The 27,063-nt window shown below is 36.8% G+C and overlaps 1 protein-coding gene and 1 long non-coding RNA gene across 2 annotated transcripts in view; one reads left to right on the top strand and one right to left on the bottom strand.

Moving 5' to 3' along the window:
* Positions 1-14,648, top strand: part of LOC101439509 (pregnancy zone protein-like) — a 48,176-nt gene extending 33,528 nt beyond the window's left edge. Inside the window, exons 18-36 of the mRNA XM_004451390.2 lie at positions 589-715; positions 1,091-1,319; positions 1,806-1,932; positions 2,274-2,395; positions 2,618-2,669; positions 5,020-5,103; positions 5,663-5,839; positions 6,093-6,180; positions 6,592-6,748; positions 6,984-7,058; positions 7,257-7,434; positions 7,856-8,079; positions 8,946-9,164; positions 9,745-9,875; positions 10,218-10,308; positions 12,466-12,534; positions 12,910-13,012; positions 13,812-13,853; positions 14,498-14,648. Coding sequence (XP_004451447.2) covers positions 589-715; positions 1,091-1,319; positions 1,806-1,932; positions 2,274-2,395; positions 2,618-2,669; positions 5,020-5,103; positions 5,663-5,839; positions 6,093-6,180; positions 6,592-6,748; positions 6,984-7,058; positions 7,257-7,434; positions 7,856-8,079; positions 8,946-9,164; positions 9,745-9,875; positions 10,218-10,308; positions 12,466-12,534; positions 12,910-13,012; positions 13,812-13,853; positions 14,498-14,520 — 2,318 coding nt within the window. The 3' untranslated portion in view covers positions 14,521-14,648. The remainder of the gene's footprint in view (positions 1-588; positions 716-1,090; positions 1,320-1,805; positions 1,933-2,273; positions 2,396-2,617; positions 2,670-5,019; positions 5,104-5,662; positions 5,840-6,092; positions 6,181-6,591; positions 6,749-6,983; positions 7,059-7,256; positions 7,435-7,855; positions 8,080-8,945; positions 9,165-9,744; positions 9,876-10,217; positions 10,309-12,465; positions 12,535-12,909; positions 13,013-13,811; positions 13,854-14,497) is intronic.
* On the bottom strand, positions 5,597-26,572 carry LOC131274794 (uncharacterized). The gene is made up of 2 exons (XR_009182084.2): positions 26,430-26,572; positions 5,597-10,430 (listed from the first exon to the last, which is right to left on the bottom strand). It is a non-coding gene; the product is annotated as an uncharacterized lncRNA (long non-coding RNA).
* Between the last annotated feature and the right edge of the window lie 491 nt (positions 26,573-27,063).

Below are 27,063 nucleotides of genomic sequence, written 5' to 3'. Positions count from 1 at the left end.
TTCCTGGAATGTCCTCTAATCTCTTCAATGATCATCTTAAGCTCCACTCTGGCAAAGTCACTCTCTTTCCTTTCCTGAGTCCCTGCCCTTGATAGCACATACTTTACTGTCTCCTTTTGTTATTGTTTATGTCCCCCTAGTTTATTCACTGGTTTAAAACACACACACACACACACACACAATTGCTTCTGAATGTCTCTTGCTGCAGCTAATAGCCATTCCTCTTGACGGACTCTCCCTGCAAATAGAGGGCATGTGATCATCATGTCAGTGTACAAACAATATTTGCTATATTAAATTAGTCTTTATCCTTCCCTTCACCATTTGAATAGTCCTTTTCATTTCAACTTAGGGAGAAATTAATTTGTTTTCATTTCTAGAGAAAATTCATTTACTTCTAAGTGCCATTTGAAGAAGCAAATAGGATTTCTTTTCTAAGACAAACATATAAGTGAACAAAGTAACAAGCTGGTGTGTAAAATTGTTCTGATAGCAAACATTCCCTGAGCCAATTACCTTATTCCACTTGAGAAGTTAGTGATAAAAATGAGACTAACACGCGGCTGCTGTGTTGTCTCCCCATACCAGCTCCACCTGCTGCTGCAGAATTGGCTTATGGAATGATGCTGGAAGAGGACTCTCAGACCGTGGACGTGAAAGAGACAGTAAGGAAATACTTCCCTGAGACCTGGATCTGGGACTTGGAGGTACTCGAGTAAGTGTTGTGTTGCCTGGACTTCAGTTTAGGAAAGGATTTGAAACCTCCCCTATGCCTGGTGTTTTCCTGGGTTCCCGATCCTTTCGGTTCTGCTGCAGTCTTCCTGGTAAGTATGTAGGTTCACAGTTCATCAATCTCATAGCCAAAAAGTGCAGATGTCTTATAACTTGGTTCCTGGGACACCTAAAATCATAGAAAGCAGGAAGCTATTATGCATCTCTTGTCCCCCGCAACCAAAACAAAACTACGTTCAGAGATCTCCCTAGCATCAGCAAATCTTAAATCAAGTTTAGCGTTTACTGCACGAGGCTGCTGAGTTAGATGACTTCTGCTGTGGGCAGGGGCTCACTGGCTCTCCTTTTCCCTCGCCAGCTTATCAGGTGGAAGTGAGGTGGCCCTGAAGGTCCCTGACACCATCACGCAGTGGAAGGCCAGTGCCCTCTGTCTGTCTGGAACGGCAGGCCTTGGTCTCTCCCCCACGGTCTCTCTTCAGGTGTTCCAGCCCTTCTTCCTGGAAGAAACCCTCCCCTACTCTGTGGTGCGAGGAGAAGCCTTCACACTCAAAGTCACTGTGTTCAACTACTTGCCCCATTGCATTCGGGTAAGGGTGCTTCTCTGGAAGTGAGTGAAAGTAGAGAGAAGGAGCCTAGCCACACTTCATCACCTAGGTCCCTGGCCTCAAGGGTAAATCATTACTGAATATAATGCAGATTAGCATAGAAGAGGTATTAAGAACCAAGCCACCTGGCAGGTCCCAGGTGGTAAGCTTGGTCCTCTATAACTAGGTACCCCTAACTTCAGACATTATGTCCACCTGATTGCTCGGCTTTTTCAACCAGACTAAAGGAAGTTTCTGTTCCTTGGGATGGCACGAGCCTTGAATCTGGAACTGCCTTATCCTGATCCCCATCAGTTTTTCAATTCCCTGATTGTAAACACCTAACCTGAAAGTATTTGATAGGATTTCCCTTGTCCCACAGTTTCTTGACACCTCCGGGCTGGTGTGAATTGTCCCCCAGCCTTCTTTCCCCTACTCTTGCCCCTGCCTGTGTTTTTTCTCACACTTGTGGGTGGGTGTGGGGGACAGGTCAGTGTGCAGTTGGAGGTCTCTTCTGCCTTCCTGGCTGACCCAACAGAGAAGAATGTCGAATCCCACTGTGTCTGTGGAAATGGACGGAAAACTGTGTCCTGGGCTGTGACCCCAACGTCACTGGGTGAGTGATAAAGATGTTGACAAATTCTGCTTCTTACGTTCTGATGATTTGCGTTCTGCTCTGATCCAGACTCTTGCTTTTATCTCCTCCTTTAACAATGAGTTTATATCAAAGGAAAGAAAACCATTACATTTATTGGGAGAATTTATAAAGAAGAAATCAGGGGAGCTGGTGTAGCTCAGTGGTTGAGCATCAGCCTCCCACATATAAGGACCCAGGTTCAATCCCTGGCCCCGATACCTCAAAAACCAAAAACAAAACAAACAACAAGCAAACAAATGAAGAAGAAATCATTTAGTGTAGAATAGCTGTTAACCTTTTAAGAATCCCTTTCACTCCAGGGAAGGTGAACTTCAGAGCATCGGCAGAAGCCCTGCAGTCTCAGGAATTGTGCGGCAATGAGCTGCCTAAAGTCCCAGAATCTGGACAGAAGGATACGGTAGTCAAGGCTTTGTTAATTGAGGTATGTGGGCGCTATGCTTTCTCTTAGTCTTGGAGACCCTATTGTATAATATAGCATTATCCAACGTTGGTGTGGCAGTGACACTTCATGCCCAAGAATATGAATCTATCTACAGCTCAATTTTTCACTAACATTTTCTCCTCTCCTTTAAAGTGATTGTTTTATTTCCTAAACATTCCATGTCACTTTACTTTTTTATTTTTTCTTTCTTTCACCACAAAGCCTGAGGGAATAGAAAAAGAAGAAACTTTCAACACACTGCTCTGTGCATCAGGTAAGTGTCAAAGTACATGAAATCTCACGTTAAGCCATTTGCCAGAGCTTCTGAGTGTGGGATGCCATTTGGGGCATGATTTCCTCTGCAAAATAAAAACTAATATTCTCCCAGGGGCAAATCTAAGATCACTTAATGAAGAACAACCTTTTCCTGATGATAGTCACTTGAGAATTAGGTTCGATTTTCTCAGGGAAAAAAAATGGAAAAACACTGAGGCTATTATTATTACCTTTTTTTTTTTAAGATTTTTTAAATTTTTTTATTTCCCCCCCTTCCCCTCCTCCCGCCCTGCTGCTTTTGCTGTCTGTGTTGTCTTGTCTTCTCATTTTCTCTCCTCTAGGATTCACCAGGATTCGATCCTGGAGACCTCTGATGGGGAGAGAGGTTCCCTGTCAATGGCACCACCTCAGTTCTTGGTTTCTGCTGTGCTTCACCTTGACTCTCCCCTTGTCTCTTTTGATGCGCCATCATCTTGCTGCATGACTCACTTGTGTGGGGCACTGGCTCACCACGCAGGCACTCACAATGGCACTGGCTTGCTGCACAAGCATGCTTTCTCTTCTTTTCTTTCACCAGGAGGCCCCAGGGATCAAACCCCAGTCCTCCCATATGGTAGGTGGAAGCCCTATCACTTGAGCCACATCCTCTTCCCTATTACCATATCTTAAGAATTAAAAAAAAAAAACAAAAAACTGAGTTATGGAAACTTGCTCAGAATCTCTTGATTAATTATGGGGACTAATAATGAAGACCCCACAACAGAAAATTTTCCCATACATTTTTGTTTCCCAAACTTTTCCTACACACTTTAAAAAACATTGAAATACCTGTGTGGCACTAGTACTATTTATCATTCAATTAACAATTTAAATTTATTCATATTTTTATCTGTTGTTTTAAAAGAAACTTCAGGTCACTAAAATAAATGGAACACTAGTATTTTATGAATACCCATCATATAATCATATAAACAGCATTAAAATATTCAACTCTGTTCCACCTAGAATCATCTTGAGTACATTGCTCAGCCTTCAGCTCTCTTCCCTATACAAGCATCCCTTCGTGATCTCCCAGAGCCCATTGCTTTAATAACAACTATGCACTGGAGACAACTCAATTTGCATCTTTAGTCTACACCTCTTTCCTCAACTCAGGCTCTTGTATTCAACTGCCTTTCATCCTCTCCACTTGTAGGTCCAACAGGCATCTCAAAATTAGCATGTTCAAAACTAAACCTCTGCTGGTTGCCACAAACCTATACCTCCTGCATTTTTCTCCATTTCAGGTGATAGAAATTTTATTCTCATACTTGTTGGAGATGAAAGCTTTGGGGCCATCCTTTATTAAGTAATTTCCCTTATTCTTCATACTGAATCCACTTGCAAATCTTCCACAACCACTCTTGTCGTTCCTCCCCTGGACTATCTCAATAACCTCCTAACTGGTCTCCTGATCATTTCTCCTTGCTCCCCTACAACAGGAGGGATCCTTTTGCACATATGTCATGCCATGTCCTTTTTCTCCTTAAACCCTCCAGGGCTTTCTAATAGCCCTCAAAGTTAAAGCCTAAATCCTTAATGTCACCTAGAACCCTTGCCATTTCTGGGACTCTGTATCCTACTACTTACTCTCTCCCTAAATCACTCGCTCCAGCCACATTGGCCTTGCTTTTGGAATATACCCAGCATATGCCAACTATGGGAGTCTTCACTTTTGGTTCCTTTTGCCTGGAAACCTCTTCCCCCCTGTATCAATAAACCTCATTCCCTCACTTAAAGTCTCTGTCCACATGTGACTTTATCAACGAGCCCCCTCCCCCACTCTCCGCACGCCCTGATTTACCTTGCTTTACTGTTTCGCCTATAAAGCACTTACCCTGCCTTCATTTAATCCATAGCACTTATCAACATCTATCATACTAAATATACCCTTGCTTATTTATTTATCTTACTCCTCATCCACTAAAATGAAATTTCCTCCAGGGGGTCAGGAAATTTGTTTTGATTATTGCTATATTATTGAACTTAAAACCTATGGCACATATGAATGCAATTTATTTTTAAAAACACTAACAATTTTAGAAATGAAACATATAATAATGAAGAGAAGGGTATAAACTTATAAGGGAAAACACAGAAATTATCACAAATATATATGGTTAATATGAACTTCACTGAGAGATAAATCATGGCTTTAGCAGAAACTTGGATGACATCAGAGAAATTATATAATGACCAAGATAAATGAGAGGTTGGATCTTGATTGTGTGGAAAACAAATCCATAACAATAAAGGAACATTTTTTTCTCATTTTCTCTCACTTGTACACATTTGTCTTCTTTAATTAGATAATGGAGTGCCTGAAAAGTTGACTCTAAAAGTGCCTTCAAATGTGGTTGAAGAATCTGCCAGGGCAACATATTCAGTTTTAGGTGAGTATTCCAGTTCTAAGGGAAGCAGTTCATAATTCTAGTGTAAGGGGCCTTACCATTTATGGTTAATGAAGTCCCTGACATTAGGCACTGAAGTGAGAGAGAAAAACACTAAACTAAGCATTATACTGTTTATTAGTCAGAAAGGGGCTTGAATAGATATTGTGCTACATATTATGCCATGATATACTCTAAAAATAAGCAGCGTCACCTCTCTGTCCCCTCATTTTCTAGAGATTGACTTTGTGGTAATGCCTCCTAGTAGACTTGAAAATAATTAGATCAGTTTTACCAGATATGTATCCATCAAAGAAGGTGTATCTCCCAACATTCATTTTTTTCCCTATTTGCTGCATCCTTAAACCATCAACATTATTTTTCTCAAGTCTACTTTCTCTTCCATGTCTTGTTTCTTCACCTCTCATGCATTTCTTATCTTTCCTCCACAAGTGATTTGGCCTCTCAGTTACCTAATAATCTATTTTTCTATCCTAATACAAACCAGTTCTGAGGGTTGTTTCTTTGTTTTGTTTTGTTTTTTGTATTTTTCAATACCCAGGTGATATACTAGCCTCTGCAATGCAAAACCTTCAGAATCTTATCCAGATGCCTTATGGTTGTGGAGAGCAGAATATGGTCCTTTTTGTCCCTAATATCTATGTTCTGAACTATCTGAATGAGACACAACAGCTGACAGAAAAGATCAAATCCAAAGCCATCGGTTACCTCATCAGTGGTGAGAGATTACTTAAATTTATTTCCTTACTATCCCCTTTGGTTAAAATTTGATAGTGATTGTTGCTGTGGTAGACAGTAAATGTCCCCTTAGGTAACCAGGAAATCCAATGGCATCATCAAGCCTTGGAGACATCTTAACAAAATAGTAGTTGCCTTATGGTTCCTCAACAACCACTGAGGGAAAAAAAAAAAACTGATTCATCCTCCAATGTTTCTGCTACTTAATAAATCTATGAACATTTCCTTTTCAGGGTACCAAAGACAGTTGAATTATATGCACAGTGATGGTTCATACAGCACCTTTGGAGATCATGGTGGTAGAAGCCGGGGAAACACTTGGTAAGATAATTATTTCTGTATGTTTTCTGTAGATACATGGTACTTGAGGATTCCGGAAATGCAGCTACTCACTAATACCCAGATTTCCTTCTTGAAAAGTCATTAGCAGGGAGAAGATGTAGCTCAGTGGTTGGGAAGTGGAAGTTGTAAGGAGGCTTGGAGATTACAATGGATTCATAAGAAAAAATGTGAAAAATAGCAACTCTTGAGAAACCAATGAAGTTGAGATACAAACAAAAAGATCCAGTTGTTTTCTAGACTAGAGACTATTCAGCCCTCATATACTATTTCCCTACCAATTCTCCTGCTAATTTTCCCCATTGAATTTGAAGATCCATGTCTGGAGGCAGTGTGCAAAGTCAGCTTGAAATGAGGTGCTCCTCAGGTCTCAGTCTCTTCTTTGCTGGACAGGCTCACTGCCTTCGTGCTCAAGTCCTTTGCTCAAGCCCAGGCTTACATCTTTGTGGATAACTCACACATCATGAATGCCCTCATTTGGCTCTCACAGAAACAAAAGGAAAATGGTTGTTTCCAACTCTCTGGATCACTGCTGAACAATGCCATTAAGGTGATATCATCTCTGATTTTATTCTGTTCCCTGGCAATAGGGACTTGTAGGAGGGAATGATTTCAGAACTTGTGTTCTGTTGGCATCACGTTGAGGAAGGACAGTAGAGAATTTTAGGGTGAAGGAGGAAGGGGGAGAAGAAACTCTCTAGTGAAGATACCAAGGGGAAAAGCAAAGGTAGTGGACTCTGGCTAATGAATTTTGGACTGAGTATCTCTGTTTCTGATTCTTACAGGGTGGGGTAGACGATGAGATAACTCTCTCTGCCTACATCACCATTGCCCTGCTGGAGATGCCACTACCTGTCACTGTACGTATTAGCGCATTCTTTATACCTCCCTCTAAACATAAGAAATAAAAATCATGGAACTATGAATCCCTGAGGAAAATGAGTTGAGATTTTCATGATACTTACTTTGGTATATTGCACTAGAATATAAAGGACTAGGTCCTTGTAGAAGCTAATCTGGTTCTGCTGCCTTAAAATCTTCTTTCATCTTCCCCATAGCACCCTGTTGTCCGCAATGCTCTATTCTGCCTAGAAATGGCTGAGAGAACTATATCATTAACCCAAGGGAGCCTTTCCTACACAAAGGCATTATTGGCCTATGCCTTTGCCCTGGCAGGAAACCAGGCCAAGCGAAAAGAGCTGCTTGAATCACTAGATAGAGAGGCTGTGAAAGAAGGTAAGCGCTGCTACTACAAAATTTACTTTCAACCATCACCAGTGATCAAAAGAGGGGAGAGGACTTAATGAGCTCACACTTATCATGCTACCTAGCCAGAATGAAAATAAGAATAATTATTTATCTAACACTTAAATTATCTGTATGACATGGACCATTTTAACAGTTCACACATTACAGATGCTATAGAGACAAACATCGAATATCACACAAGTACATTGCAGATGCAAAGACATACTGTGCGATTAACTGGAACATTAATTCGCCTTCTTGGCAAAGATTTTCTTGATGATTGACTATGTAAAGCTTTCACTTCATTTGCGTCAATTCTTTAGATGCATTGTCTTTATAACATCGTTCATGGATTTTGTTTTTTAAACCATTCTATAAGCTAAAGATACCACCTTTTTCCATTCTAAAGAGGATTCAATTCACTGGCAACGTTCTGGGAAACTTCAAGAAGCTAAAGAGCTCTATTACCAACCCCGGGCTCCTTCTGCTGAAGTGGAGATGACATCTTACGCACTCCTTGCCCTTCTTACTGTTCAGCCTGCCCCATCTTCTGAGGACCTGTCTGTGGCATCACGTATTGTAAAATGGATCACTAAGCAACAAAATCCCCATGGGGGCTTCTCCTCCACTCAGGTCTGTGGAATGACTGAAAGAGTAAAAATAAATATGTTAATACATATGTAGAGACAACCATATGTTAGGAGTTGAATAATTAAATAGTGTTTCTAATTCACACCTTCACCTTCCTCCATCCTCTGGCAAATTCCAGCCTTATTATTTCAGATATTGATTCTGGTTTATTCCTTTTATTGTCTCTCATATTTTCTCTTTAGTGGACCCCCAAAAGTACAAGGAGATTAATCTCTTGATAGTAATGTTTTCCTAAGATTACTTCCCTGATAAAATATTTTTTTCATTCAAGGCCTAAAATTATCTAATATTGTATTCAAAATATTTCCACTCATCAGTAAATATGAGTATTCCTAACAAGTATGATTCCTTTGCTTTTTATAGAATTGACTCACTCCCATTTCCATGTCTTCATTTGTAACATTTCCCACCCTAGTCTCCCTTTTACCTCTTTTCTGTTTATGTCTTTCCCATTATTCATAGATAATTTTATTTCTGTTTTCTTGACCATTTTCTTTTACTATAAAAATTCATATTTCCTCCTCCTTTATCTGAATGTTTACAAAAAGCATTTTTACACAAATTTATAAATTATTGAAACACCCTTTGCTTGTGTGAACTATTTGAGTCTTATCACCATGTATACATTATAAGCTACTTAAATGAGGAAATATTTTCTTTTCCTTCCAAAGCTTAGTTCATCATTGATACCCAGGCCCAAAATTAATTGAAATTAAGTTTACAGACTGTGTTTCTGAATTAATACTTCTAAGAGTGAGAGTAGAGTTGATATGGTTTACTTCAAGGATGATTTTGGTAGCTTTCTCCCCTGTGATTTCTGCATCCATTTTTTTTTTTTTTTTTTTCAGGATACAGTGGTTGCTCTCCAAGCCCTCTCCAAATATGGAGCTGCAACTTTCACTAAAAGTAACAAAGCAGTTAAAGTCACAGTCAAGTCTTCAAAGACCTTTTCTAAAGAATTCCAAGTAGATGATGACAATCGCCTATTGCTACAAGAGGTCCAGTTGCCAGAGATTCCAGGGGAGTACAGCACAAAGCTATCAGGGACAGGATGTGTGTACCTTCAGGTGAGACTGCCAGGGTTTGGGCAATTATACAAATGGGAGCGAAAGCTCAAGAGTTAAATGTGAATTTCAAAATAGAAAGAAATGTCTACTAAGACAAACACTTGGAAGAGATTATAAGCCTGTGTCTTAGTTTGCAGGGTTGTTATAACAAAGTACCCCAGTATGGTTGGCTTAAACAACAGGAATTTATCATCTCACAGTTCTGGAGGCTAGAAGTCCAGAATCAAGGTGTAGGCAAGATCATGCTCTCTCTGAAGTATGTAGTGTCCTGGTGGTGGCTTTCTCACAATCCATAACTCCATTTCTCCTCTATTATATGGCCGTGTCTCCCCATCTGTTTCTTCCTGCCTTCTACTACTCCTGGGTCCAGTTTTCCTCTGCTTAGGACTCCAGTCATATTGAATTAAGGCCCACCCTGATTTAGTATGGCCTCATCTTAGCTAATAACATCTCCAAAGGTCCTATTTACAAATGGGTTCACATGCACAGGGCTGGGAATACATCTTTGTGAGGGGTATGACTCAATCTAAAATAGACTATTCAAATGCAAAGATAAAGTACTCTTTTCAATTTATTTTAGACATCCCTGAGATATAATGTCTTTCCCAAGAAAGAAGGGAAAGCTCCCTTCACTCTGAAGGTTCATACACTGCCCAAGACTTGTGATGGAGTAGATGCTCACAGGAAATTCCAGATTTACATCAATATTAGGTAAATGCTTAATCACTACCAGATCTTTTGTAGAATGTGGGGAAATTGATTGCCTTGCATGGGGGAACTCCATACATGATGAATATGGAATTCCTGCAGTATTTATTAACAAGAAAATTTTCTTCACTCTTACTGAAAAACTTAACATTGAGAATATGTTGCCATTCCTACAGAGTGTGAGTAAATGACTATTATTTTCCCAAAAACCCTAGTGGAAGCAAATGTGGCAACTAAGCATAGTTAGGGTTAAGGAACTCTAGAAATAAGTGTTTCTTAAGCTGTCTTAATTGAATCCCAATGGATTTTGTTAAAATGCCTAATCCTTATGCCTTGATTTTGTAGTTATACTGGGGAACGACCCAGATCCAACATGGTCATTATTGATGTAAAGATGGTATCAGGCTTCATACCTGTGAAAGCATCAGTGAAGAAGGTAAACCCTGAATCTTATACAGATGGCAAACTCATAGCAAATGCATTTGTGGTTGTCATTGCGATTCTTCTTGCTTCCCTAAATAGTTCATTTCCATCTTTTCATTAGTGGGCATCATGGTTCTATGATATAAAGTACAAAGTGTAAGTCATAAACACGGTTAATAATGTTCCAGCAAACCCTAAAAATTATCTTCCAACTACATACAAAAAGAAATTATGTACATACATGTGCATATATATGTACACATAAACACATGTGTATATATGCATATGTATACATATGTATCCCCACTTGTACTTATACATAAGTGTATGTATATGTGTAGGTAATTTAATCAAAGACAACTGAATCCAATGCAATCAAAGAATAGAAAAACTCAGAATAGTTTACAAACATAATCTTTCTCTTTTTGAGATTCACAGAAATCTCAAACTGTCACGACACATATCTCTTGTTTTAAGAATTATACCATGTCATGATATCTAATACAAGAGTACTGTTTTTGTTGTAATAACAAAGCATGTGGAGTTCATAGTCTTGGTATTTGTTCTCTTTCCATCATCTTAGAAAATGAGATAATCCCATTGATATTTTTCAGAAAATTCCTGTATAAGAATTGAAAGCTTTTACATTCAATGATCACTTTCCTGAAAATAAAACAAATTTCTATCTAGACGATAAAATAATTATGGTACACACAGTAAACCAGAATGAGAATTAAAAATATGGTATTGAATATATATGGCTATTCTAATCAATCCTTAATTATTATTAATCCTGGTTTATCTTCTCAGACATGTTTGACAATTATTATTTTTAAATCACCATGCACTTTTACCTTGGTGGATCATTCTTCTGAAAATTTATGTCATTTTAATGTTATAAACACCTTTTCCCCCAAGGCTTTTCAGATTAACCTGTATTATGTTGTATTTTGTTTTCAGTTCAACTCTAGTAATAGTCCATCACTTGATAGGCTGTGAAACCTAACTGAAGGATGTCCTCAGTTCTTTCTTTCTCCTTACCAACTAGGATGGTCTTTTATTTTCTCTATCCTTTATTTGTCATCACTTTTTATGTGGAAAATGTCACAATTAGAGTCCTGTCTCTACATTTCCATGCTACAAGTATAAACATTAGGAAATATTTGATGAAAATTCTCTTTTTACAGGAAAAATCTTCTCCCAGTATTAGCTCACTACTTTGCTAAGCAATTTTTAAATATATATATTGAGACTGGAAATTGAAATTTTATAAACTACCATATAATCTAGTCTTCTGTTAGATGTTTTTAAGTGATAAAAACAAGATTATTCAAAATGAATGCTTCTTTATCTAAACAAAAGTTTGAGCAGAAGAATGAAATGTAAATGACATTTGTAACATTTTAAAAATGACAAATGCATGTAATAATTATTTTTCCTAGTTCAAATTCCACCACATAATACATTCCTAAAGCACCTCTTCTTCTTGGTATTCAGTCCTTTGTACTTGTCTTTCATGCATACCGTCAGTTCCTTCATACATTTCCCCACACATAACTCTTCCAATCTCAACCAAACCAGATGGTACAATTTACACTCAAGGTCCCCTTCGCATTTTTTAAATGAAAAAAAAATTTTTTAATCAATGGTCAAATGTAGCAACAATGTATATTAGGAAATTTATAGATTGTCCATACTGTGGTGTTTCAAAGAATATTAGTAAAATTTTCAATTCATAATAATCAAATTCCAAGTCTTAGCATTAAGACAGTCTTTGAAGTTAGAGGCCCAGAGTCCATATCAAGTTCTGTCACTTATAGCAATGTAACAATGGACAAATTAATCCATTTTGCCTGTTTTGTCATCTGAAAAAAGAGATGATTATAGTTCCTACTTCATAATGTTGTTGTGAGGATTATATAAATTAATACATGTAAAAACAGTTAAAATAGGGCCTGGGGTACAGTAAGAGTTTAGTAAATATTTATTATCATTATCATCATCACCATTATCATCATTATTCTTCTTGAAGAAATAAATACAAATAAATATGAGCAGTTTGGATGTTTCCAAGCACCTGAGCACCCATTTAGATCATAAACACCTGAAAACTGCTCCCAATCTAAAATTTCCTCATCCCTTACCTCTGGTTTATGCTTTTGTTCAACAGCTCCAAGAAAGGCCTCAGATTCAAAGGACCGAAGTGAGCACCAACCATGTTCTAATTTACATAGAAAAGGTAAGATTTTCTGTGACTCTGTACTAGATCTGGGAGAACTACTAGGGACTTAACAAATCAGTCCAGATTCAAAGAGTGCTTTTCACATACGTAGACTGGGGAGAAGAGTACAGCCACAGAGAGAAAGGAGTCCTGGACTAGAATACAAGGCTCAGTTTACTGCATTTGACTGTTCATTGAATGCTCTCTTTTGTCCTTCTTTCTTTTTATCTGTCATTGACTGTTATAGAAGTCTCAAAATACCCCATTATTTCCTTAGCTTTCGATACAGATGGATAGTATAACCACAAGGCTTGAAAATATCTTAAGAAGAGAAGATGGGAACTAGGAACTAAGTTAATGTTTGATTCCAATTCAGTTTTCCTGTCTTTCCAGCTAACCAATCAAAGTGAGAATTTCTTCTTCTCATTGGAACAAGACATACAAGTAGAGAATTTAAAACCAGCTACAGTAAAAGTTTATGACTATTATGAAACAGGTAAGTGAATTTCAGCTATTCTTCACTATGAAAGGAGGGAAAAATGGCCAACCTATTCAAGGGCCACCTTTTCTGAAACAAAAATTCCACAATCTTCCACTGGGAGAAAAAGTGAGTTCATGGCCACTGGATAGTCATATCCTTGCATATTAGCCTATAAAGTATACCCTAAATGATGACATCAGAGACATTTATATAAATTGATGATAAAGCGATAAGGTAATCATATCTGTCTAAATTCTCCATAATTGTTCTTTAGCCGGGGAAGAATTATTCCAGAAAGATGAAAAGAATAAGAGCAACATCATAGTACTACAATGAGACCTAACATATGATCTATTTTTGACTTGTACTTTGGATAGGCTCACAAATTTGGGAAACTTTGTAGAACATCCTTTTACTCAAGGCTTTGAACTAGAAACTTATGATCATTATATACATCATAGCATGCTGGTAGTGTTAAAACTTACCTGCTTGGATCGAAAAAGGTTCAGAGAGGAAGGTATGACTCCAATGGGAAAGATGCAACTGAGAAACAGAACCACAAGGAGCCCTATGGATAGACACATGCACACCATCTGTGCAACCTGCCCTTCAATTCTTTACTCAAGCCCAATTTTCTCTTTTGGTTCCTTCCCCCCTCTTTTCAAATGGCTTAATATAGAAGTAAGTCATTTTTTATTGGTATATGGCACAGCAATACTTTCTTCCTTAGCTTGTGCAGTTTATTTAAAATGAGCTGCTCAAGTGCCTGTTTCTGAATGTCTTTTTCTTTGTATCCCATCCTTTTACATCTCAGATGAATTCACCATTGAGGAGTACAGTGCTCCCTGCAGTGCTGGTAAAGTATAACCAGTAAAATCTAATACCAAATTAAAGAAGAAAATAATAATAAGCACCTCAGTTCTTGGTATAAGACTGCTTCTTAAGAGGAGTGTGTAGTATAATATTATAAAACATTTTGATGTATGGTTTATGAATTGTACTATTGCAAATGTATTATAGAATTTCTCAGTGGCAAAAAAGTACAGTATAATTACTGGTGTCTGGGTAGCTTGTTTGAGAATGAACCCAAGAACTTAGCATACATAAAAATTAAATAATCTAATATTTAGTTCACATTCAATCTCCTGTGATGATATATTATATTTGCCACCCATGACCTTTCTAAGATATTCCTAAATTTTTGATAGTTAAAAGGACAGGAAACTTGTCACTTTCATTATCCATATACCACATCATGAGAAATGTGATACATAAGAACTACCTCTGGGTTGGTTGATGGGGTTCATTTTTGACAATATAGCATTTGCTGTGAACTTTTGGGCCTCAAATCTGTAAAATTTGAGAAGAGCCCTACTTACCATTAAAAACAATTAAAATTGTATTATGTTCAAATATTAATCATTGAAAGACAAAAAAAAATGTTTCTTTAGTAGACCATAGTATTTCCCTAATATTTCTACCATTTCTTCTACTGTTTAGAATCTCAACAGGGAAATGCTTGAGAAATGAAACATATGGACCCCATCAGATGGGCTTCTTTAGAAGAGAGAGAAGAGTAAGAAAAAGAAGGGAGTGGAATTGGAAATATATAAACTTTGTACATTGAATAAATTTGTGACATTTATTATCAGCTCTATCTTTTCTTTTACTCTTTATCAGTGGTATATTTTCTTCTGAAATATGCCTCTGTTATCCAGAGCATTTTAAAAAATACTAAAAAAGTTATACAAAGAGGTATTCTGAAAAACTCCACAGACAAACCAAAATGGGATTAAAAATAAACTTCAAGTAACTCTTAGGAACACAAGAAAAGGAAAACAAAAATGAAAAATGAAGAGAAATTCAAAATAAATAAAATGGCCTATCATAACAATAATCACGTTAAATGCAAAGATCTAAATACAAAAATCAAAAGACAGATGGGCTTAGATTAAAAACAAAACAAAACTATTACCCAACTCTGTCCTGTCTCTAAGAAACCCATTTCAAAGATGATGATAAAGGCAGACTGAAATAAAAGAGAGGGAAAAGATATGTCATGGAAATATTGATCAAAAGAAAGCAAGAGAGATTATGTTAATATCACTTAAAGTAGACTTCAGAGCAAAGAAAAAATTACCATGGACAGAGAAGGACAAATAAAAGGGTCAATTCACTAAGAAAGCATAGCAATCCTAAATGACTGCAAGCATATGAAACAACAACAACAAAAAACAAAGCCTGTTGACCTAAAAGGAGAAGTAGATAAATCTAACATTATAGTTAAAAACTTCAACATCCGTTTCTAAATAATTCATAAAACAAATAAAAATCAACAAGGATATGGAACTCTATGACATCTTCAACCAACAGAATCTAATCAACATTTAAAGAACACTCCTCCATCCAACAAAATCAAGATACAGATTATTTTCAAGCCCCTTGGAACACAAGCCAAAATAGACAATATCCCAGGCCTTAAAACAAAACTAACAAATTTAAAAGAACTGAAATCATACAAAGTATGTTCTCTGGTCATAATGGAATAAAACTAGAAATCAAAAGCAGAACGATAAGAAAATTTCCAAACAATTGGAAAATAAACAATATACTTCTAAATGAGCAATTGTTCAAAGAGAAAGTGTCAAGAGATATTTAAAAATACATATGGATGAAATGAAAATGAATTACTATAAATTTTGGGAGCCACTGCTACACTGTATTGAGGAAATTTATTAATCCATGTGTTAGGAAAGAGGAAAAATCTCAATCAACTAAGCTCCTAACTCAAGAAACTAGAAATAAATTCTACAAAAGAGCAGGTGATATAAACCTACAGGAAAAAAAAAATAGGAATGGATCTAGATATTCAATTTAAAATAGTATAAATGGAAATGGAAAATAAATATGAAAATTCTCAAACTCACTTATATAAGTATAGAGATGTAAATACAAGCAATAATGAGTTATCTTCTATTATATTGTCAAAAACTAAAAAATGTTCATAATGTCCAGTGTGGGACCAGATGTAGAGAAACTCTCACAGTCTTGCTGCGAGGATAAATTGATAAAGCCTCTTTATGGAGAGTACTTTAAAAGTATTCATCAACATTTTGCATGTAATTACACATGCAGAAATTTCTTACAGAATAACCACACATTTTCTTAAGGTATTATGTACAAGGGTATTCTGTAAAGTAGTGCTCAAATGGTAATTTTTTAAAAACAAGCTAAAATATTCACTCACTTGGAAATACTTTATACAATTTATGGCATTACAATACTATAAAACCCAATGTTTTAAAAACATAAATCTTTCTTACAGAAAAATTCCAAAATATATAGATACTGGCCCCTGCCAGGAGATACTGTATTTTCCTTTTTGAGAAGTTCCATTTTGTTCTTTTTATATCACTCATTTCTTTTTTCATTGTGTTCATGGTTTTCCCTACATTTCTAGACATACAGAATATATTTATAATGGCTGTTTCAATGTCTTTGTCTACTAATTCTCTCATATGTGTCATTTCTGAATCTTTTTCTATTGATTGATTTTTCTCCTCATTATGTGATATATTTTCTTTTTTTTTTAATGTTACATTCAAAAAATATGAGGTCCCCATATAACCCCTACCCCCCTCACCCCACTCCTCCACCCATAGCAACGCTCTCCTCCATCATCATGAGACATTCCTTGCATTTGGTGAATACATCTCTGAGCACCACTGCACCTCATGGTCAATGGTCCACATCATAGCCCACACTCTCCCACAGTCCACCCAGTGGGCAATGGGAGGACATACAATGTCTGGTAACTGTCCCTGCAGCCCCACCTAGGACAACTCCAATTCCTGAAAATGCCCCATGTGGTATATTTTCATACCTATTTGCACCCTGGTAAATTTTGATTGAATGTTGGGTATTATAAACTTTATATTGTTTGGTGCTAAATTTTGTTGCATTCCTTTACAGAGTGCTGAATTTTGTCCTGATGTGTTAAGTTTTCTGGGTACATTTTGATCCCTTCAAGGCTTGCTTTTAAATTTTGTTAGATTGGGTCCAGACTTTGTTAGGTCTAAAGCTAATTTAACCTGCTATGCAGTCAATATCCTTCTAAGGATTCTACTTTATGAAATCTCTCCGCTCTGGTTGGCCAGCTAGTGAAATATTCCAAACCATGTCTCTTTTCTGGAGATTGTTCAGACTAGGGTTGGCAAACTTTTTCTTAAAGAGCCAAGAGAGATAGTTGAGGTCATTATGTAAGTAATTACATAACCTTTTAAAATGTAAGCATTTCAAAATGTAAAAACCATTCTTAGCTCATGGGTGGTAAAATGAAACAAAACTGTTAACAGACAGATTTGATTTATGGGCTATAATTTGCCAAGCTCCTAGTTTCAACAGTCTGGTGTATGAGATAGACAATGAAAAAGTAAACAAATGACTATAAGTTGTGATAAAAGCCTTGAGACTTGTTGAATAATGGTGCCCGAAGACGCCAATGTCTTAATCCCTGGAATCTGTGATTATGTTACCTAATAAAGCAAAAGGGACACTGCAGAAGTCACTATAGAGAGATGGTGGGCTACAGAGTTTTCTTGTTTGTTTTTGTTTATTATTATTATTATTGAAATAATGAAAATGCTCTAATAACAATTGAAGTGGTAAATGCACAACTATGTGATTATACCAAATACCATAATTGTATACTTTGGATGAATTGTATGCTTTAATAATATGTATCAATAACATTGATTTTTCACAAAAATAAAATTAAAAATCGTTCACAAGAATGGATTAGATTTAAGAACATATTTTTCTGGGGTATGTACAAGTCCAAACCATCACAACCATTTTTACCAATTTGAGTGTCAGAAGGCTGTGAGGAAAGGGGCATTCTCATGCATTACTGGTGAAATTATAAAAATTACATACGTAGGATAATTTGACAACATCTAAGTTGCAGCCCTTGGATCCAGCAATACTACATTGAGAATTTATCCTATAGATGTACTTATAAAAAACGAATAAACAAAAAACCACAGAGTTGGAATTTTTGTGGTTATGGTGGCACCATTTAGCCTTGTGGAATTTTATTTCACAAACACTCAGATCTGTATTCATACAAAATTTTGAGGACTCCTTCCCCTCAGAATTTTCTGGACCTCTCTCTGTGTGCAGCTCCTTTCTCCCCAGTGTTCTTTGCAGCAAATTCTAGTCACCTCAGCCCTCTCTGCAACTCCACGGGCTCTGTGTGGGTTTCCACTGCTGGTGTTGAAAATGGAAAACAATTTCTAGGCAATAAACTATAATTTTAGGGTAAGTTCATTAGTTTCCTTATCATGCCATCAAAATCTGAAGTCCTGACTCAAATTTTTACAACCCATCTCAAATTAATTTTGCTACGTATTGCATGGTGAGTAGGTGACTTTTTTCCCATGGGGTTTTTTAATTATCCCAGTATCATTTATTGACCAACTCAGTATTTCCCTGCTAATAAAAAGTGCTTCCTTCATCACATATTAAATTATAATTCATAGTAAGGCTTGCTTCTAAATGATCTATTAAGTTCCATTGATTAGATGGTCTATGCATTTACAAGTATTAAAATAGCTGAGTTGCTGTGGCTTAATAAAATGTTTTATAACTATTATGGCTGTCGCTCTTCAATTCTCTTTTTCCACATTTTCTTTGCAATACTCAGCTTCTTATGTATTCCAGCAAAATTTCGTAGTACTTCTATCAAGTTAATTCTTCCACAATCATATTGGATATTGTTTGTGACTACGTTGGTTGTATGAATAAGTTTGTAATTACCATGAATGCCAATTCTTTACAGTATTTGGTCTCCCCTATTCGGTCACATATTATCTTCATTTATTCAATCCACATGAAGCAAATTCTAATCCTGACTTCTCAATTACTTAAATTGGATTGAACTACAAGCTTAGAATCACTAAGACGAACTTCATGGACATATGTAGTAGAAAAATAGGGCAATAACAAAAGTACGAGATAATAAAAAACTGGAACAATATTTCTCATTTGCTGGTAGGACTCTTTGGAAGATTTTAAGCAAAAAAATAGGTCAGGTTTGTGTTATGGATCGTTCATCTTCTAGGCAGTGACAGGGAAAGGAAAGCAAGTTTTTCCTGATCTCCAGATACACAGCCTGTTTGTGCACAGCTGGACTATCTTCTTCATGGTGAACCAAATGGCTTAATAGACATATCTTTATTCCACACTTATAGAAATAATAGGATACATGATTGCGTACTTTTTTTCCTCTCATCCATACACTGAGACCTCATTGAAAACCAAACCTGTATTTTAATCATGGCTGCAGCCTGTTCACCTAACACTGTACTGGGAATGTTGTAGGCACTCAGGAAAGCAAAGGAGTGGCTCAGTGTGCTAGGGGATGAGTGAGCAAATTCCCAGAAGTAGATAGTTAAAGCAAAAATGGGATAGCACAAATGTGTCAGCAATGATGTGTAGGGAAAATGAGCTAGAATAGTCATATTTACTAACACCTGACTTGAGTTACTTAATGTTTCCTAACCATTTTATGGAAGAAGATTTCAATATTTTTGCTAAGTCAAATGAATGAGGAAAAATGAATCTGGTTATTTTCTAGGCCTTTGAACAAAGCTTGTTTAAATGTATATTTTCATTATATCTGTCTTATAAGACTGGCTGTCAGCAATCATAAAAAAAGGTAAGTACAAATTATCTCCAGTTAAAATAACAAATATTTCATTCCTTGACTCAATTTACATAGTTCATTCTTATTTGTCTCTCAAGTCAAAACAAATAAATGAGCAGGTCTCTGTCAATTGGTGGAAGAAGATAAATGCAAAACTCTTTCATTTTGTTTTATATATTTCTGTACAGTTTTAACTTAATAATGAAAATGTACTGTTTTAAAATAAAAACAAAAATAAAATGAAATCTGAGAAGTGGTACCCAGTTTCTCGTTTCTAACCCTCTGCCATACTTAAAGTTTATCCCCCAAAGATTAATTACTTCTTGTTGCTAACGTTCTCCAGGAATAATTTTCTTATTGATTTCTCCTGTGATCATAATGAAAATAAGAAGAAGATTCATAATAAAAAAATATATCCACACATGAATATTTCTGGACTATTGTGCAAGGTTCAGTGAAAAGGCTGGTTTGTGGATTTTAATCTGCTTTTGTACACTGATAAAGGAATAATGTGTTACTATTTAACAAAATGGAAGTATTGCTGAGGACATTTTCTTCTTAATTATTTAAAAATGTATAAAGACGTCCTGTTATTAAGTGAGCAATAGTATGAGAAACATTTTTGTTTCTCTTAAAAAACACTGAAGTTAAAGGCAAAAGTTCTATGTGGATTCAAGTTATTGTTGAACAAACTTTTGCCTGAGAAAATCTTTGCCAAGGTGTAATGTGTTCTTAATCTAACAAGATAAAACTTGTCATGTCCAGTAAATGATGTTTGATTACTCAAAGTCTGTTAATATATAAACCACACAAAAGACTTTCATCATCAGTACTATCGGGACAACTTTTGGCCCAAAAATTCTTTCTTCATAGGCAAGGCACTGCTGAAGTTAAAATTAAAGTGCTCCTTTGTACCATGCATTTTAAAAAAAACCAAAAAGATTGAAAATGAGAGGGAATTCCTTTGCCAAATTGTCTAAAATAAAAGAGCCTGAGATCAGACTAGATTGGGTGCATTCAGGATGACATGACTGTGCAGGGATGTGAGTGGAGTCAATGGTGCTGGAGAGTGAGGGTGAGCAGGGCTAGGTGGGTGGATTGGGCTTTCAATGGAAGTGGAGGGAGGACTGGAGGAAGAATAGGAGAACTCTGGGGAGGTAGAGGTCTGTGGTTGAGAATACAACTGTGGGAATGTTCTTTTGGCAAATATGACAGAGAAGGGTCATAGGTGCAGGATGTCAGAGGTTGGGGATGTGTGGGAAAGGGTTCATCTGGGACATGTTCTTATGAAATATGAATGTGTTCATCTTGTCATGGGGCATTATCTCAGTGAGGGGAGACCCACACAATTAACAGCAAATTATTAAACTCCCATCCTGAGGAGTCCTGCTACATTCTCAATTAGAGGGGCAAGAATCTCTTGAGTACATAGGCAGTACCTAATAAAACAGACCAGTATGCCAAGCCCTCAATATTAGTGCTTGTACTTTGGAGCCTTATTCTTGTAAAATTGAAACTTAGTCTAATTATAACTATTGTCTAAGAGTTACCCCCTGAAAACCTCCTTATTACTCAAATAGAGCCTTTCTCTAAGCCAAACTCAGCAAATAAATACACCACCTCCCCCAGCATGGGGCATGACTCACGGGGATGAGCCTCCCTGGCAGTGAGGGATAAATACCAAGCACCAACCAGAAATGCGTTTGGAAAGAGACCTTGACCAAAAGGGGAATATATTAAAATCCAAAGAGTTTTCATGGCTAAGAGATTTCAAAATGAGTCAGGAGGTCATTCCAGAGGTTACATTTAATGCATGTGTCAGGCACATCACACTAACGCCACAGTAAACAAAACCTCAAATAGGGGTGCACCTGAGGACTCTAGAGACATCTGTACACTATAGGCAAGGCACACCATACCTTGAAATCAGCATCTCATCAGTGGGCCTGACCTTGGAATATATGAGAACTTATTTCCCCCATGTAACTCATTTATAATTTCCCTATGCATGATTCTTCTACCCTTTTATTTGGACCTATAATTAGCACTACACCTGTTAAACATATGTCCCAGAAAATTAAATCGTTGTCTGTTCATATGCCTGTGGAGTCCTGGATCTCAGCAGAGTTGCAGCCAACACCTACCCTCCAGTTCATTGGACTCGCCCATGAAAATGAAAAAAAAACGATGATGGTGGACAACCCCCATCCCAAAAATCAGACAGTTTCTACAACTGCAAGCAAAGCAGTTCCTTCCATCTGCCTCAGAATATCTGAAAAGCAGGAATCACCATTCCCAAATCCTCAAGGTTGAGGAATGAACAAATGTAAGGGGGGAATGTAACCATGAACAAAGTAAACTTGCTATTATTGTAGTGATAAAAGAACATGTAACATTGCTATAAAGATTGTGGTTACCAAAGATTCTGAGGGGGATGGGAAGGGAGTAATAGGTAAAACATAGAGCATTTTTAGGGCATTGGAATTAAGTGTAAATCACAATGTAAACTACAGACCTTGGTTAGTAGCAAAGCTTCAATATTTATTCATCAATTGTAACAAATGTACCACACAATTCTAAGATGTTATCAATAGGAGATGTTTTGGGGGGATATGTGGGAATCCCTTATACTTTTGATATAACTTTTCTGTAATATAAAACCTTTTTTAAAATAAAGTTTATTATATGAAAAAATAAATAAATAAATATAAATTAACTAAAAAAATAAGATAAAAGAGTGCCTTTTCTATAAAATGTTTTACAACTCATATCAGGCTTTATTGGTGGGTATTATTACATATTAAATATGGTAACTTCTTATTTTAACAAATTATTTGTCAAAGAATAATTTTCAAAAAGATAAAACCATGATTCTCAGGTAAACATAAAATGAACACATGTCAAAGATTTTATTTTACCCATCAATTAATGAGTTGACCAATGAGAGATCATAACCAATTAAAAGTGTACCTGAAAAGCTAGACTTTGTATAGGCAACTTAAAAAAAAAAATTGTTAGGCTGAGAATAATAGGTTAGGTATGAACTTGGTTAATATAAACAGGCCATAAAATCTTTGGGATTATCTGTTCGAAGTTGTGTCTCTGACAAAAATTAACAAACTAACAAAGAAAGTCACTAAGTCTAGAATCTTTAATCAGTAATAAAAAATGAGATGAATAAATATGTTCCTCTAGATAAGTCTTAAGAGGCCCTTGCCCCTGAACAATTTTTTTAAAATATGCCATCCATTATTTTGCCTTATTTCCATGTTTCTGATAATTTTTCTGACTGTCTCTACCCTCCAAAAATTAATCTCGATAGAAAAAAAATGAGAAGGGGTGGTCTCACTAGGTTTGGACTAATTATTTCTATATGGACATAGGAGGGTTGATTAGCCATGGAGCCCTCTTAGAGTTTTTCTGTAAATCTTGAGCCTTTTAGTTAAGCAACTACTAAGGCCACACAATTAACTTCTGTCCAGAGGTTTTAATAAGAAACCTTGGTTTGGACTTCTAAGAACCTCAGTGATTTCTTCCTTCTCTATCATATTCCACTACAATAACCACAGACTTGGGTGAATTCCATTAATCTAGGGTCCCTAAAATTTTCAGCACCCTTGGCCTACCAGGAAACAATCTTTTCATACCTGTGATACTGTGACTCAGTAAGTGAGATTCAAAGCCAGTTTCCTGAGAGGATTTTGTAGGTATTGATTCCACAAATATTTCTTAGGTGAATGTAGCATGCCTGATTAATTGGGAATTAATTAAGTATGCCTTGATTACACAACCAAGTTGTCCTATTGTATCTAGATAAAAAGGAGGAAAGATTCTTACTAAACCAAAGCAAATAATTACTTGCCATGAAAAGTAAGTAGACTCAGTAAAAGTATTTGTTTCTGATTTTTAAGGGAGTCATTGAGAATCAGATACCATTTTTAAATATTCTATTCCTATTCACAAAGCAAAATATGCAAAATTGATGGTTTGATGTAACATGAAAAGAAAAATAAATGACTTTTCCCATAATCATTAAAAATTCATTTCAAATAACCACAATTTCATTTGCTTCCTCCATTTAGTCAGTTCCAGTAATTCTTGTTCCACTTGATCTTGAGTCAAGCATTCTTCTTTCATAAAGTATATTTGCCTCTAAACTAAAAAGAGTCCAGGAAATCCTGTCTCAATCCACTAGTACTATCTAAGAAAACCTCAGAAGCCAGAATCTAAGAGTTTATTCTTTAGAAAAATTAAATAAAGGAAAAATAAATTGGGGTATCAAAGAAATGAAAAAATTAAAAAGCTTTGTTTTTGACATTTTGTCTTTCATCAATGCTACAGATGTTGCCCTGCATGTACAGTGGCAAAGCAATTTCTTTCATTTCTTCCTCAGGGTCTACCTCCTTTCTTTCTCTCTTTTTTTTTTTTTCCTAATTTATATTAAGTTTCTCTTGACATAAGTTTTAGGTCACAGTAACTCACATATACAATATATGGTACTCCCACATATCCAACATCAAACCCTTTGTACCTTCCCCAACAGTGATCTTTTTACATGTTCATATTATATTTGCTACAGCTATTGTACAGATATTGAAACAATAGCTTTCAAACATGGTTCCATTTGGGTTTACATTATGGTTTATATTTTAGACTATACAATTTTCTAGATTTTTAGTTATCTTATATTTTACATTATGATTTGGTGCTGATTCTCCTGAGGGCTGCAGCGACCCACAAGTTCTATGGTCAAGGCAGATGGCTCTGGAGATCAGGGCCTTGTCAGTTGGCCCTACTTTGGAATTTGTGTTCCTGAGTGTGATTGAGTTGGACTCAGATATAACCTTTCTACACATGCCTCTTCTGTTACTTTTACTGGACCTGTGGTTGGCGTTTGGGTTGGTGTATACTCAGGAGACCTGAATCTCTGAACTGTCCATGTGATCGGCCAGGCCCTGCGCCTCAGCAGACTTGCAACTTCTACCCTCTGGTTTCTTGGACTTACCCTGGCCAGTTGATAGGGAGGTGAAAAGGGTCAACCACCACACCAGGGGCCAAGAGTGCCTACAGCTGCAAGCAGGAGAATTGCATCCATCATCCATGTGGAATCTAAACCCCCTCTTGATGTAGAGGGGGACTGGACATAACCAGGCCCACAAGATGGAGGAATAGAGCGTGGATTAGCGTGGACTTATTAGCGTGGACTAATGGTTTTGCTGAGGAACCATTGTGATTAGTAAGGGAAGAAATTATAGTAGTGATGTGGAGAGGGGGGCCACGGTGGCTGCTGATGGTTGGGAGAGGGAAGAATAGATATGGTGTGGGGGCATTTTCAGGATTTGGAGTTGTCCTAGGTGGTGCTGCAGGGACGGATGCTGGACATTGTGTGTCCTGTCATGGCCCACTGGGTGAAATGGGGGAGAGTGTAGACTACAATGTGGACCACTGTCCGTGTAGTGCAGCAGCGTTCCAGAATATATTTGCCAGGTGCAGTGGATGTGCTGCCATGATGGAAGAGGTTGTTGATATGAGAGGGGTGGAATGGGTGGGGTGGGGAGTATATGGGCACCTCATATTTTTTTAATGTAACATTTAAAAGAAAATAAAGAAGAAAAAAAGAAAAAAAAGTTTATTCTTTGATGTATCAAAGTTCAGAACATCTAGAATAGTCCTTTCCAGATGCTTTCAGCAAGCATCAAGAAGCAGAAGCATGCTTCATATTAAGACCATTTCATTTGTTACGTAGTTAATAATATCAGAATGGAGAAAGCCAAAATTCTCTATTGATATATAACACATAACTAATTCATAAGGTATTAATCAATGTTTTTCTGAGAATAAAAACATATTCTGGACTGTAAAAGCATGATAAATGCCTTCACATAAAGGGTACAGTTCCTGAGATTACTTTTATTGATAACATTTATTATCTTTATAAATTTAACCTAGGAAAGGTTGAGTAACTCTTCTTGTTTGACCACTCTTCTCATATAGCTCTTACAAATAGTTGTAATTATTTAGCCTATTATTAGCCAATTATTAAAAATAGAGAAAGATTTATATATATATTCTGATTTTTAAATTTTATTCTAAACCTAGGATCCAATCTTGGAAAGATAAAATCAAAGAGGCTCCAGTTGCAACTGGCCACTTGATAAAAACAGGAGTGTAAGTGCTTGAGAAATAATACTTGGTTAGCTGCTTAATCACAGTGACAAGAAATTATTTTAAAATAAATATAGAAGAAAGTAATATGAATGTAGTGATCCTTAGTTCTTTTATTAGTGAGGAACATTTGCTCTTTATTTAAAAAAAAAAGCAAGAGTACTATAAAGTCAATATAAAGTGGAGAGAAATATTCTGATAAGATACTGAATAGCTACTATCTGGACATACCACAACAGAAGAAAAATGATAATCTCTTATTAACCCTTATTAAGCATTCTAAAACCAATTTAACATACTAGCAGGATAAAGACAAATTCTAGTTTTGCATTAATATACTTGGCAGTAAAAAAAATTATATGCTTTTTCAAGTAATAAAACCATCAAAACTGTTCCAGGAAAAGGGGCAGATGGCAGCAGAGTAAGGAGTTCCAAGAGTCAGCTCATCCTACAGTGGAGTTAGTAATCACCCAGAGCTATCTAAATCACCTGTTTGGGGAATCAGGAGATCAAAAGACATCTTCAACATCCTTGGAGGAACAGAAAGCGGACACTGCCCACCTGTAGTGAAGATTTGTGAGTAGAGCATTCCACATTGCAGAGGCTGGTGCCTATTCCCTCGCTGGTGGTGCAAGATGACCTAGCAGCTATTCCCTGGTTGGAGTTGGAAGTCCATTTACCAAAAATGGGGAAGGAAGAGACAGCCAGGCACCAACTTCAGCTACTGATTAGTAAATCTGGCTGGCTAAAGTCCAATCCTAAGAACAGTTGAAGTTTGAACCTCAGCTGGAAAGAGACTGGTAGCCTCCATTTTAACTCCACCCCTAACATGAGGGGCTGACTGAAAATCACAGTCACAGTAGATGCCAACTGCTTTCCATCCAGGTCAGATTGCAGCTTTAGGCTAGACTCCAGGCCCACCACTGGGAGTGAGGAAGCTGGGGATATGTGCAACCAGCCTCTCTGGGAAACTGTACTCACTTTCAGCCTACTGGAATTGGTCTTTGGGCACCTGTCGCTCCATCCCCACCCCTAATAGGACAAGAGAGAGGATGATAATTCCTCAGGCTCTCCAAGAAACTATGGGCACTTAGTTTGCCCCCTCGAACTAGATTGTTGGACATCTATGGCTCCATCCCTGCCCTTGATAGGATGAGGGGGGACTGTGTCTCCCAGCTTCTTCCAGCCAACTGCA

This window comes from Dasypus novemcinctus, chromosome 20, assembly GCF_030445035.2.
Source record: "Dasypus novemcinctus isolate mDasNov1 chromosome 20, mDasNov1.1.hap2, whole genome shotgun sequence".
Classification (NCBI taxonomy): Eukaryota; Metazoa; Chordata; class Mammalia; order Cingulata; family Dasypodidae; genus Dasypus; species Dasypus novemcinctus.
Note: the sequence above shows the minus strand (reverse complement) of the source record. Positions and strands in the feature narration are given on the sequence as shown.